At 54.7% G+C, this 12345-nt stretch overlaps 1 protein-coding gene across 1 annotated transcript in view; it reads right to left on the bottom strand.

Moving 5' to 3' along the window:
- The window catches only part of PAPLN (papilin, proteoglycan like sulfated glycoprotein), a 51003-nt gene extending 42299 nt beyond the window's left edge, over window positions 1–8704 (bottom strand). Inside the window, exons 1-4 of the mRNA XM_064375021.1 lie at window positions 8630–8704; window positions 3751–3866; window positions 2808–2868; window positions 2344–2446 (exon numbers count right to left, since the gene is read on the bottom strand). Of these exons, the coding sequence (XP_064231091.1) occupies window positions 2344–2446; window positions 2808–2868; window positions 3751–3866; window positions 8630–8704 (355 nt within the window). The remainder of the gene's footprint in view (window positions 1–2343; window positions 2447–2807; window positions 2869–3750; window positions 3867–8629) is intronic.
- Between the last annotated feature and the right edge of the window lie 3641 nt (window positions 8705–12345).

The following is a 12345-nucleotide window of genomic DNA, read 5'->3' as shown; positions in this document are numbered from 1 at the left end:
TGGGAAGATGCTTAAAACACAGAATGCAAAATGGTAATTAATATGCAATAATTACAAATATGTAAGCCTATATGGAGAAAATAACGTGAGAAGAGTGAAAATGAAATGCTAACAGTGATCTTGTGAAAGGGGCAGGATAAGGGTAATTTTTTCTGGTTTTAATGTTTTTCAGATGAGATCTTACTCTGTCTCCCAGGCTGGAATGCAGAGGTACAATCAAAGCTCACTGCAGCCTCCACCTCCCAGACTCAAGTGGTCCTCCAGTCTCAGTCTCTCAAATATTTGGGACTATAGGCACATGCCACCATGCCCAGCTAATTCTACTTTTGTAGAGACAGGGTCTCCCTACAGTGCCCAGGCTGGTTTCAAACAACTGGGCTCAAATGTTCCCCCTGCCTCAGTCCCCCAAAGCACCAGAATTACAGGCAGGAGATACTGTACCTGGCCTGGTTTTAATTTTTTTTTTCTTTTGGAGACAAAGTTTCACTGTGTCATTCAGGGGGGAGTGCAGTGGTGTGACGTTGGCTCACTTCTGCCTCAACTTCCTGGGCTCAAGTGATCCTCTCACCTCAGCCTCCTGAATAGCTGGGACTACATGTGTGTGCCCACATGCCTGGCTAATCTTTGTATTTTTTGTAGAGATAGGGTTTCACCATGTTGCCCAGGCTTGTCTCAAACTCCTGGGTTCGAGCGATCCTCCCACTTCGGCCTCCCAATGTGCTGGGATTATGGACATGAGCCACTGCATTCAACCTTAATTTTTATATTTATCTAAATATATACACATTTTAAAACAGCCCAAAAGTGCAAACAGGATCATAGTCATCGCCACACCACTGATGGCATCCCTCTACTATCTTTCTAGACTTTCCTGTCTTCCAATGTTTCTATCATGTGAATATACTCTAATTATTTTTGACATGTGTCCACTTTAGGATCCAGGGGGAATACTCAAAACTAAAGAGTCCCACTGGGGCCACACCCACAGCCACGATCCCCACAACACACACAGAGGATATGAGTGCTCATTGTTCTGGAATCCAGAGTGACATGGGGTCTCCAGAGGTCATTTGCAGCAAGCAGGAGAAACAGAAACTTAGAAGAGTTGTCTTGAGGAATCTTCTGACTCATCTAAAATGCTTAATGACATACATCGTGGTGCTTATGGGGGTGTTTTTTTCCTGAACTCTATTTCTCTAAACATTACTTATACCCTCCTCTGAGGTACTCAGACCATCTCCTTTGGCCCCCGATCCTTGGTAAACGAGGCCTTGGTGTACCAAGCCCCTTCCAACCCCTCCTGCAGGATGACCGGGTGATACCATTTCTACTGCTCCTGGGGCTCCCCACCTCCGTCTCTCTGTGACAGGAGGAACGCTTCCCATAGCAGACTGAGCAAAAACAGGCTCAAAATGGTATAGACACAGCATAGCTTTGTTTGAAAATATACATACTTAAGGGGAGAAAGGATCGAAAGACCTCAAAATGGCTGCCATCGGGTTGCCATGGGTATGTGGGGGCGGGGGAGCAGGGTACTGGTGATTCTTTATGGGTTGATTGATGGTGTATTTGACACATGCTGGCTCTGGCAGCACTTATACTAAAACTAGAATGATACAGAGATTAGCACAGTCCCTGACCCTTGAGCAGGCAAATTTATGAAGCATTCCATATTTAAAAAAAAAATTATGCCGGGCGCAGTGGCTCACACCTGTAATCCCAGCACTTTGAGAGGCCAAGGCGGATGGATCACGAGGTCAAGAGATCGAGACCATCCTGGTCAATATGGTGAAACCCCGTCTCTACTAAAAATACAAAAAAAAAAATTAGCTGGGTATGGTGGCACGTGCCTGTAATCCCAGCTACTCAGGAGGCTGAGGCAGGAGAATTGCCTGAACCCAGGAGGTGGAGGTTGCGGTGAGCCGAGATCGCGCCATTGCACTCCAGCCTGGGTAACAAGAGCGAAACTCCATCTCAAGAATAAATAAATAAATTATCTGGGAGGCTGAGGTGGAAGGATTGAGCCTGGGAGGTCGAAGCTGCTCAGCCGACATGGCACTGCTGCACTCAAGCCTCCATCTCTCCCTCAAGGTGGGTCCTGTGGTCTAGAAGATTCGCTGTACACCGTAAGACACAGCGCCTGCAATCCCAGCACCCTGGGAGGTCGCGGCGGGGCGGGGGGGGGGATCCCTTGAGCCCAGGAGTTCAAGACCAGCCTGGGCAACATAGCCAGACTGTCTCTAAAAATGTGTATGTTTGACAACGCCTCTATAATACGGCAATAGGCACTGCGGCATCAACGTCTACAAGAGACCCCGGGAGAGCGAGTCCCACCGTGCTCACCGCCGTAATAGGGCAGCCACCGGTACCGCCGCCCCTGGAACTCCACGCCATCGAACTCCGAGCACTGCTCGGCCCGGAAATCACGGGCGCCGTCGGGGCAGCTCTGCCGGGCGGAGGGGAAGTCGGGGTCCAGGAGGCGGAGTCCGAGGTCCGCCCACCTCGCAGGGAGCCCGGGAGTCTCCCTCACCCGCCCCGTCTGAGCCTCCGGAGGTGAAGTTCCCCCCCCACACCCCGCCCTGTCTCCCATGCACGCACCTCCAGGTGCTTGAGGCTGGAGAGGGCAAGGCCAGTCCCCGGGGGGGTGGGGGTGCAGGGTCCCCACACAGCCCTGCTGTGGACTGGCAGGAGGACCCCAAGCTGGGATAACCGAGCAGTCCCCGGCCAGGGGCACGCATCTAGGTGGGGACGTCGGCCGGGAGGGACTTGGGGAACTGGTGCCCTCACCCGCGCCCCATGGGCTTTACCTCTGTGCGACAAGAGCGGTGGCTCCGGGCGGGGCCCACGCAGCTGGAGCCTCCATCTCTCCTACGGGACCAGAGCACCGAGAAGACGCGGACCAGTCTGAGAGCCGAAGTCCCCAACCCCTGTCCTGGGGCTCCCTGCAGGCCCTAACTTCTGCAGGACTCTCCAGTGGGAGCAGCCAGGCGAGAGGGTGCCCCCCGCCCCCGCCCCATAAATCCCCAGGGTGGCCGTGTTGGTACTCGGGAGAAGCAGGACTCAGAGCTCCACCACCACGTAGATTTAAGGCAGGACCACTCCACCGCCTCTTAAGGCAGATTCCCAGAGAAGACCCGAGGTGCCTGAGATGTAATACCCACCACCTGGTACCGCCAGCCTGCCATCTAAGCAGGACATCAGTATAAGGCTCTTAGGATAATTCTTGGTCTCTCTTCCTCCTCACATAGGGTTCTCAGGAGCAACCCCTTAACAAACCGGGACAGAAGAGCCTCACTACCCCTTCTTCTGTGCCCTACCTCCTCCACTGACCCTGCTAGAGTGCAGCGTACACAGCAAGCACTTAGTAAACTGCTTGAAGTGGAGAACATCTATACTCGGCAAAGAAACCACAGGAGTTGGGAATTGCCAGTTGAAGATTATTCACTAATTCCACCAAAATTGACTGCACCTGCCATAGTGCAGGCAGGTGCAACATCAGGAACCGGCGAGGGATGGGGGGGCAGACCACAGGCAGCACGTGTGCTCCAGCTCCGAGTGGAAGGCCCTGGAAAATTGTTTGATGTCCTGTGCTGCACTGATGTTGCTTCCAGAATGAATATGCTGCTTGGTGGGTTCTGCTGGTGTGGCCAGGGCTGGCCTAGGCCACGATCACCCAGCCCACCACCCAGAAGCCAGCATCTCCTGCTCCTGCCCTCTTTTAACAAGCCAGACCATTTTCGTCTCTCCTACCTCTGGGAGTAGCAGGGGCGCTCCTGGAAGCTGATGCCCCCTCCACAGGTCCGGCTGCAGGGGCTCCACTGGCCCCAAGGTCCCCAGGTGTCACTCTGCCGCCTCACTTTGGGAGCCTGCAGAAGACAGGACCACGTATCAGCAGTGCCGACTCAGAGCCTGAGCCCGGGGACCCCACAAGGGCGCTCTGCCTAAAAACACTCCCCACCCATCAAGGAGCCTGGGATTCTCCCTTCTGGGGCCAGCCTTTAGGACTCAGCAACACTGCCTGGCACCCCAAAACATACTCTTTTTCAGAATTAGCCTGCTTTCCTCATAAGGAGCTGAGAGGCAGCTGGGAAGAGTTTGGAGTTTTAGGGGCCACTGGAGTGGGGACCCCACAGCCACGGGCAGTTTGAGGGCCCAGGTATTTGTGGGTTAACAGCGAGGTAGGGGAGGAGGCCCTAAAAAGGGAAACAACATGGGGGGATCCTGCTAATCTGTGGCAGAGACTCCCAGGAGTATCCCAATATTCATCCCCTCCTCCCATTGTCAAAGAACCCTTGAAAACTTGACTCAGCTGTGTGCCTGGCTGCCCGAAATTTTAAAAAATACATTTTAGACTTCCTGCAGCTAACTGGCTACATCACTTAGTTCTCATCAGTGAGATATAACTATCAGCGTTGGGCAGCTACCGCTAGTAACCTCCTTAAGAGAGGCTGCATGAGCATTTGTCCTTTTCTTCTTCCTTCTGTACTCTTTTAGGCTGTCTGGAAAGCAGATGTGATGGCCGGTGTTGGAGCAGCCTTTTAGACTGTGAAGTAACTTGGAAATAGAGGCTTCAAACAGTGAAGCAAAGCTAGAAAGACTCTAGAGCCTGGAGGATGTTGTGCAACAGAATAGGCCCAGGCTTCAACTCCTGGGTGTTTACATGAGAGAGGATCATGTCTGTCTTGTTGAAGAACTGTTACTTGGGATGCCACACAGGATTATGATCCTAACAGATACACTTTCCTACCAGAGAGATTGGACCCCTTGCAGCTGGCATCAGAAATCCACATGCTACACACATATTATCTCATTTCATCCTCACAACCCAACAGATCCCATTGCATGGATGAGAAAAGTGAGGCAGAGAGAGGAAGCCACAGAGGAAGAAGTGGGCACAGTGGCCAGCCAGCCTCACTGCAGGCCTCCGCTCCCCTGCCAGGGCTGTGCCCCCACCTCCCTGGGGGAATCAAATGAGACACTAGATGATTCCCTACAGGTTTGGACACGGATTAGATGTAACTTCACAATTTTGCCAGGAGGCATACGGTGTACATGCAAACATTTGCTGGAAGGGGACTTTTTTTAGAGTATCACCACGTAAGAATCTCAAGGAAAAATACCATTCCCACTTTTCAGAGAAAGAGCTCAGTGGTCACATAGAAAAGCGGGCTCTTCCCTCTGTGGTGAGCCCAGAGCAGCTTCCCTGGATCGCAGGTGAGGAAGGAGGTTTACTAACCTCTAACATCCCTGTGCCAGACATTGAGTTATCCTCGTCTTATTACAGACCTAGAACCCTGAATCAGAACAAACCACGCTAAGCTTGCCGAACCACACATACAACCAAGAAGGAAGCGCTGGCCGGACGAAAGCTCTTAGCTTTCGCTTTGTAAAATCATCTCCTCCTTCAGTTCTAACTGGGACAAAAATCTCTAAGCTTTCAAAACCATGAGCCAAAACTTCAAAGTGTTCTCGCAATGAAAGTTAAACTGAAATTTACTTGGATCAAGTTTCAGTTTCACAAGGGAAGATAGTGTTGAGAGTGGAGGGTGACTTTCCAGAGAAAAGGACTCCCTGCAGTCCCAGGTGGGATTCTGGCAGCCCCCGCCCCACACGCAGCCTCATCTCACATTTTAAGTATTCAGGAGAGGTCTTCAGGAATGGCTCTTTCTTAGCTGCTGGCCTGGGCCTGGCTGTCAATTACCCTCTGACCAAGGCCTGTTTGGATGTCTCTTGGCTTCTTGGCACAGCAACCAGCAAAATCCACCCTTCCCCAGAGCTGGGGTTGGCGTACTGATGTGGCTAAGACAACAAGGGGTACCCCTGCCATGGAGCCACCACCTGGCCATGAGGATAAGGAGGGGGCAGGACTGACCTGAATAAGGGCCCCCTAAGGGGCGTGCTGTTTCCAGAATGCCTTCTTGCCTTCTGTGCCCAGCACCTGTGAGGCCCCTGTGAGGCTGGTGTTCACTAGCCAGGAGCCCTACCCCATCCCACCCTAGAGCTGTGCCCTGTTCACGCGCTCCACACTGTCTCTTTGAGGAAGGAAAGCACCTTCAGCCACAGGCAGCACAAGCACACTGTTGCTCTGTAATTACTCAAACCATGAACTGCCCAACGTGGTGTGAAGCTGGAATGAGCTGATCCAGCCTCACCTGGGGCCTGTCCTCACCTGTCTCATATTGCTCTAGGCACCCCGCCCATGCCGCCTCCAAGTCTCACCTGGAGCCACTCAGGAGTCCGCTTTCCTGCTGCACACTATTTCCCGGGGAATCAACTGCCCTGTGTGTGTGTGTGTGTGTGTGTGTGTGTGTGTAAGAGACAGAATGCATGCACACCCGCGTGCAGGTGGAAGAGAGGTTGAGGCCCAGGAACACGCAGGCTGCCACCTTTATTCATCTGCTCATTCTGTTCAGGCTGACCCCTGGCAGCACTAAGTGATCCAGAGAAGGTTCTCGACAGGGTGGCTCCTGCCCTAGTGACGAAGGGAGGCAGGGGAGCTGTGAGCGGGGCCACGCCCCTGCAGACTCATAGAGGGCAGGGTGAGAAGAGTTCTCAGCTCAGGCCATGCCCGGCCCCATCTGAGGCTCAGGGGCTACGCAGGGTGTTGTTTTTGTTTTTGTTTTTTTGAGTCAGAGTCTCGCTGTGTCATCCAGGCTGGAGTGCAATGGCACAATCTTGCTCCCTGCACCCTCCGCTTCCCAGGTTCAACTGATTCTCCTGCCTCAGTCTCCCAAGTAGCTGGGACTACAGGTGCGCTCCACCATGCCTGGCTAATTTTTTGTATTTTTAGTAGAGACGAGGTTTCACCATGTTGGCCGGGATGGTCTTAATCTCCTGACCTTGTGATCCACCCGCCTCAGCTCCCAAAGTGTTGGGATTACAGGCGTGAGCCACCGCGCTCAGCCTTACTCAGGGTGTTTCTAAGGGAGAAAGGATTTAATAGGACCCAGGGCGCTTTGGAAACCTTGATTTGTTTCATCTGCATGACAGCCTCTGGGGTGGGCATTATTACCGCCAAATTAGAGCAATCTAAGGCTTGATGATTTGCCTGCTGAGGTGGCTCTGGATTTACTCCTAGGGCCTGGACACTGTCTGGCTGCCCCCTCCACCTGGGCTTTGGCCTTTATGCAGCTGGGCCACAAGCACATGCTGAAGGACCTAAGAGTGGCATTTAGGGAGCAAGGTTCATGGGGTGGCAGAGGGGACTGTGGGAAGCTGGCAGGTAGTGGAGAGGACATGAAAAAGGCTAGCGCTGGCCCACCCACCACTCTAGCTGTGGCCCATGTTGGGTTCACAGGGCTCTTGGAGAAGTGCCTGATGCCCACCGCTGCCATCTATCCTGCCTGCCCTACACACCCCTGCAGAGATGCCCTTCTCAGCCTCCACCCACAGATGCCAGATGTGGCATTTCCCATTGCCCTCCCCAAGGCAGAAAATAGTTTGGGTCCTTTCACAAGGATCCTTCTTCTCTTACCTCCCATCCGCCTCACAGAGGGGTGGGCAGGGCTGCGGGTCACCCTGGGAGATTTCTTCTGGGGTAGGACAGGGCCCAGGTGCCTCTGTAGCTTCTATTCTCCCAGGCACTGAGCCAGGGCAGCACCCAGCTCTGCAGACCCTCTCCTCCCCAAAGGTGGGGCCTATGGTCTAGAAGCTTCCCTGTCCATCCTCAAGACCCAGGGACCTTCTCCAGAGAGCCCTGGCCTTTGGGCCCCCATTAATGACACAGCAACTCTGACCCCATCCAGCTTCCTGTGTCCACTGTCTCAGCTTGCAGTCTAATATGGTAGCCACTAGCCACGTGTGACTGTTTAAATTAATTATGGCCAGGTGAGGTGGCACACGCCTGGAGTCCCAGCTACTTAGGAGACTGAGCAGGAGAATCGCTTAATCCCAGGAGGTGGAGGTTACAGTGAGCCCAAACCATGCCAGTACCCTCCAGCCTGGGCAACAGAGTGAGATGCTGTTTCATAAATAAATACATATTTAAACAATTTAAAAATAAATTTAAATTAATTAAAGTCAACTGAAATTAAAACTCATTTCATCTACATTTCAAGTGCTCACTGGACGTAGGGGCTACTTACTGGACAGCAGAGACACAGAACAGTTCCACCATCTCAGAAGGTTCCATGGGACAGCCCTGCCCTAGGTGCTACCCCAAGGGAAAAGGAAAAAAGCTGGCACCGCAAACCTCTAGGTCCAAACACCTCAGCTTGGGGAAGCCGTGCTCGGCTCCAGGCAGAAGACGGGTGTCTGGTGGGATGGGCCAGCCAGCCCTGCACCTTGGCTGGCCCCAGCATTGCCCCCAACCTGTCCTTCCACCTTGGAAGACCACCCAGGGGAGGGGGTTCTGGAGAGCTCCCACCACCTTCTCAAGGAGGGAAGCCCTGGGAAGGTGCCACCCCAACAAACTGCGCCAGAGGCCGAGCGGGCAGTTGTGGTCACCCTAGCCAGACGGCTTCAAGGACCCAGCCCTTTCTCAAGAAGCTCGGCGGCGCGGGCTCGCCTCCTCCCAGCCCATCTTCCCAGACATCACCCCTTTCCTGGGAACGCAGCCTGCGGGCCTGCGCGTCCCTGCCCGCGCCTCCTCCGCAGAGTCCTCCCGGGGGCGGGGCAGGGCCACACTCACCGAGGACCCGGGCGCTGGAGCGAGCAGCAGCGGCACGAGCAGGAGCAGACGCATCTCAGCCTGCAGAAGAGGCATGGGGTTAGAGCGTCCCAGGGCCCCCGCAGCTGTCGTGGGCGCGGCCGGAGCGTGTGGGCGCGTCCCTCCCAGTGGTCCACAGGTGACCAGGAGACCCGCACCGGGACCGCCGGGCGCTCAGCAGAGAACACAGAGTGCGCACGCCCCGCCGGGCAGCTCAACACGTGAGCGAGAAACGGCCCATCCGCAACTGGCAGAAGTTCAGGAACAACTTGTTTCAGGGTTCCAGTGGGAGAAAAAAACGAGAGCGCAATTAAAAATACTTTTTTTGTGGTTGAAAAACAGGGAGTTCAGAATCCGAGTAATTAGACTCGCTATTTTAATTCAGCAAGATTCCTTTTTCAAAAGCTATTACATCAGTTGTTTAAAAACCTCTAATAAGACGTTTTAAAAATCAAGTCTCTGAAGACACTTTTAAAACTCAAATGCTCTAAAAATGTTAATTATATCCCATTTTAAACCCAAGCCAGCATTTCTCTGCACGGGGAGGCTCCATAGGCAGCCTCCATAACCAGTGTATGTATGTAGTGCAGTGTGTGTGTGGTGCAGTGTGTGTGTGGTGTAGCGTATGAGCTGTGCAGTGTGTGTACTGTGCAGTATATGTGGTGCAGTGTGTACAGTGCAGTATGTGTGGTGCAGTGTGTCGTGCAGAGTATGCACTGCATAGTGTGTACTGTGCAGTGTGTGTGGTGCAGTGTGTACAGTGCAGTATGTGTGGTGCAGTGTGTGTGGTGCAGTGTGTGTACAGTGCAGTGTGTGTGAGATGCAGTGTGTGTGTGGTGTAGAGTATGCACTGTGTAGTGTGTGTACTGTGCAGTATATGTGGTGCAGTGTGTGTGTGGTGCAGTGTGTGTGTGGTGCAGTGTGTGGTGCAGTGTGTGTACAGTCAAGTGGGTGGTCGTGTGTGTGGTGCAGTATGGCACAGTGTGTGGTGCAGTGTGTTTACAGTGCAGTTGTGTGGTGCAGTGTGTGTGGTGCAGTGTGTACAGTGCAGTATGTGTGGTGCTGTGTGGTACAGTGTGTGTGGTGCAGTGTGTGGCGCAGTGTGGTGCAGTGTGGGTACAGTGCAGTGTGTGATGCAGTGTGTGATGCAGTGTGGTGCAGTGTGGGTACAATGCAGTGTGTAGTGCAGTGTGTGTACAGTGCAGTGTGTAGTGTGCTGTATGCGCCATGCAGTGTCCAGTGTGTGCAGTGTGCAGTACAGTGTAATGTGCTCAGGGCAGTGTGTGTGCAGTGTCTGTGTGGTTTGATGTGTGCATGCATGCAGTGTGCATGTGCAGTGTGTGGGTGTGTCTACGTGCAGTCTGGTGTGTGGTATTTGGTGTGGGTGTCCAGTCTGTGCACACACTGTGCAGTGTGTATGTGTACATACATGTCGCTGTATCACAAAATGACATAAGCAATGTGTGCCATTCAGTACAAAACATTAAACAAGTACTAGCTTGCAGGTTTGAACTTTAAAATCTGTAATGCTACCAATGTTCTAAATTTTTTTAAGGTATAAAATGACTTCTGTTTACAAGAATAAAAGACAGTATACAGAAGCCAAGCTCAGCAGAAATGTAACCTGGCATATTGAACAATGTACACACTCGTTAATTTGGCACAGTGAGTCATTGAGTCATTGTTTTCGTGGTCAGGTTGGAGATTCCTAGGGTTGGAGGGTGAGGGAGGAGGTTGCTGCCAGGGCCCAGCCTCTGCTCTGTTGGGGGGCCGCTCCCAGAGCAGGAGCCTCCTGCTAGGGCTAGGCTAGGCCAGGCAAGGCTGAGGAGAAGACGGGGAAAGAAGAATTTTACTTTTAATTACTCAGAGCACCACCGCCTCCGCTGCAATTGCACTGAACTTCAAGCCCATATCTGCCTTTCCAAAGTCTGAAAAGTTTAGTTTTTCCGTTCATTTGGTGGCAAACAACCCCTTCGACTCCAAGGCCAGTCCGGGGTCTGGTCACGGGGCGACTCCGCGGGCCTCGACCTCCCCTGCCGCCCGAGGGCAGGGACCGGGTGGGCGCCCTCAACCTGGTGTTCCTGAGGAACGCGTCTGCTCTGAGCAAGGGCCGAAGGTGGCGGCCTGCACCCAGGGCGCAGAGGCCGGCGAGGGTGGGAAGGCGGGTGGCCGTCCACCGAGCCTCCCCCTGCACCGTCCCCAGCCGACTCCCGTACCGCCGCAGTCCGCACGACGCTCGTCCCCGTGGCCCCCGCGCACCGCCCTCCTCCGCGTCGGTCCCACCCTGACAGGCGCCCCGCGTTCCCACCCCAGGAACGCGCCGCGCACCCCCGAGGCTGAGAGGCGCGGTTCCCACGGGAGGCCTGGGTGGCCGTGCAGGTGCCGGCAGCCCCTGGGGCTCCAGGGCGCTCCAGGTCCACGGCCCAATGGCACGTCCCGGGAGGCGCGCGCCGTCTCCAGGGCCTCGCCTGCACCATGAAGCCAGGAGTGGCGTCCACTCGAGGGAAGGTCTGAGCAGGCGGAGGGTGGACACCGGGGCCGCCCGGTACCAGCTCCCCGGTTCCCCTCATTTCCTTCCCGCCCGGCCAGGGGCGCGCGGTGCCGAGCGTGACCCTGCGCCCACCTCGGGAGAGCGAGCCGGGGCGGGTCTCCTCTGCGGTCCCCACTTTCTCCGACACCGCAGTCGCCGTGAGCCAGGCGAGCAATTTCCTGCAGAAGCCCCGGGTGCGCTGCCCCAGCCGCTGGGCGTTCACGGGCTTCCCGTACCTCCGCCTCCCTACCTGTCTCCACGGGCGCCGGGATGCCGCGCCCAGGAGCGCTCCGTCTGTGCCCGCCCAGGACGAAGCCCGCGAGGTTGGCGGGGCTGCGAGGAACGCCCGCAGGGGTGGGACTTTCTCTCCCCGCCACTGCCTGGTTTCACCCTCCACCCCGCCCGGTCTCCCTTACCCACCTCCAATCCCAGAGGGTGGACAGGGCCTTAGGAGAGGCCCCCGTGGTGACCAGTGTTGCCCGAGGCCCCCACCCGCTTGAGTCTGTGCCAAGGCTTGGTTCATCCTCCACTCTGTGGTTACCCCTTCTGTCCTCTCTTGGGTCAGCGCCAGTCACCTCTCCAGTCCCATTTCCCCTTGACCAAGCCTTCTAGCTCTGTGCCCTGTCCGCTCCTCCCATCCCTCCCCTACACACAACGCGCCTCTGTGTCCAGCCACCTCCTTCTCCTCTACACCTGGATCCTGTTCTTCAGCCACAACGGAGTTCTCCGCACACATGTTGCTGCTTCCCATCTCCCAGCACCTTTTCTCACTCCTAGAATGCACTCTCCCAATCCCCACCACCACCTCTCAAACCCCTACTCAGCCCTCAAAACCCTGGTCAAATGTCACTTTCCTTCCTTTCTTCTTTCTCTCCCTCCCTCCCTCCTTCCTTTCCTCCCTTCTTCTCATTCTCTCTTTCTCTCTTCCCTTTCTTTTTTTTTTAGACTGAGTTTCACTCTTGTTGCCCAGGCTAGAGAGCAATGGTGCGATCTCAGCTCACTGCAACCTCTGCCTCCTGGGTTCAAGCCATTCTCCAGCCTCAGCCTCCCGCATAGCTGGGATTACAGGCGCCCACCACCATGTCCAGCTAATTTTTGTGTTTTCAGTAGAGACAGGTCTTTACCATGTTGGCCAGGCTAGTCTCGAACTCCTGACCTCAGGTGATCC

This window comes from Aotus nancymaae, unplaced genomic scaffold (assembly GCF_030222135.1).
Source record: "Aotus nancymaae isolate 86718 unplaced genomic scaffold, 86718_ANA_hifiasm-v0.15.2.pri h1tg000011l, whole genome shotgun sequence".
In the NCBI taxonomy this organism is placed as follows: Eukaryota; Metazoa; Chordata; class Mammalia; order Primates; family Aotidae; genus Aotus; species Aotus nancymaae.
This window is presented reverse-complemented; position numbering and strand designations above follow the sequence as displayed.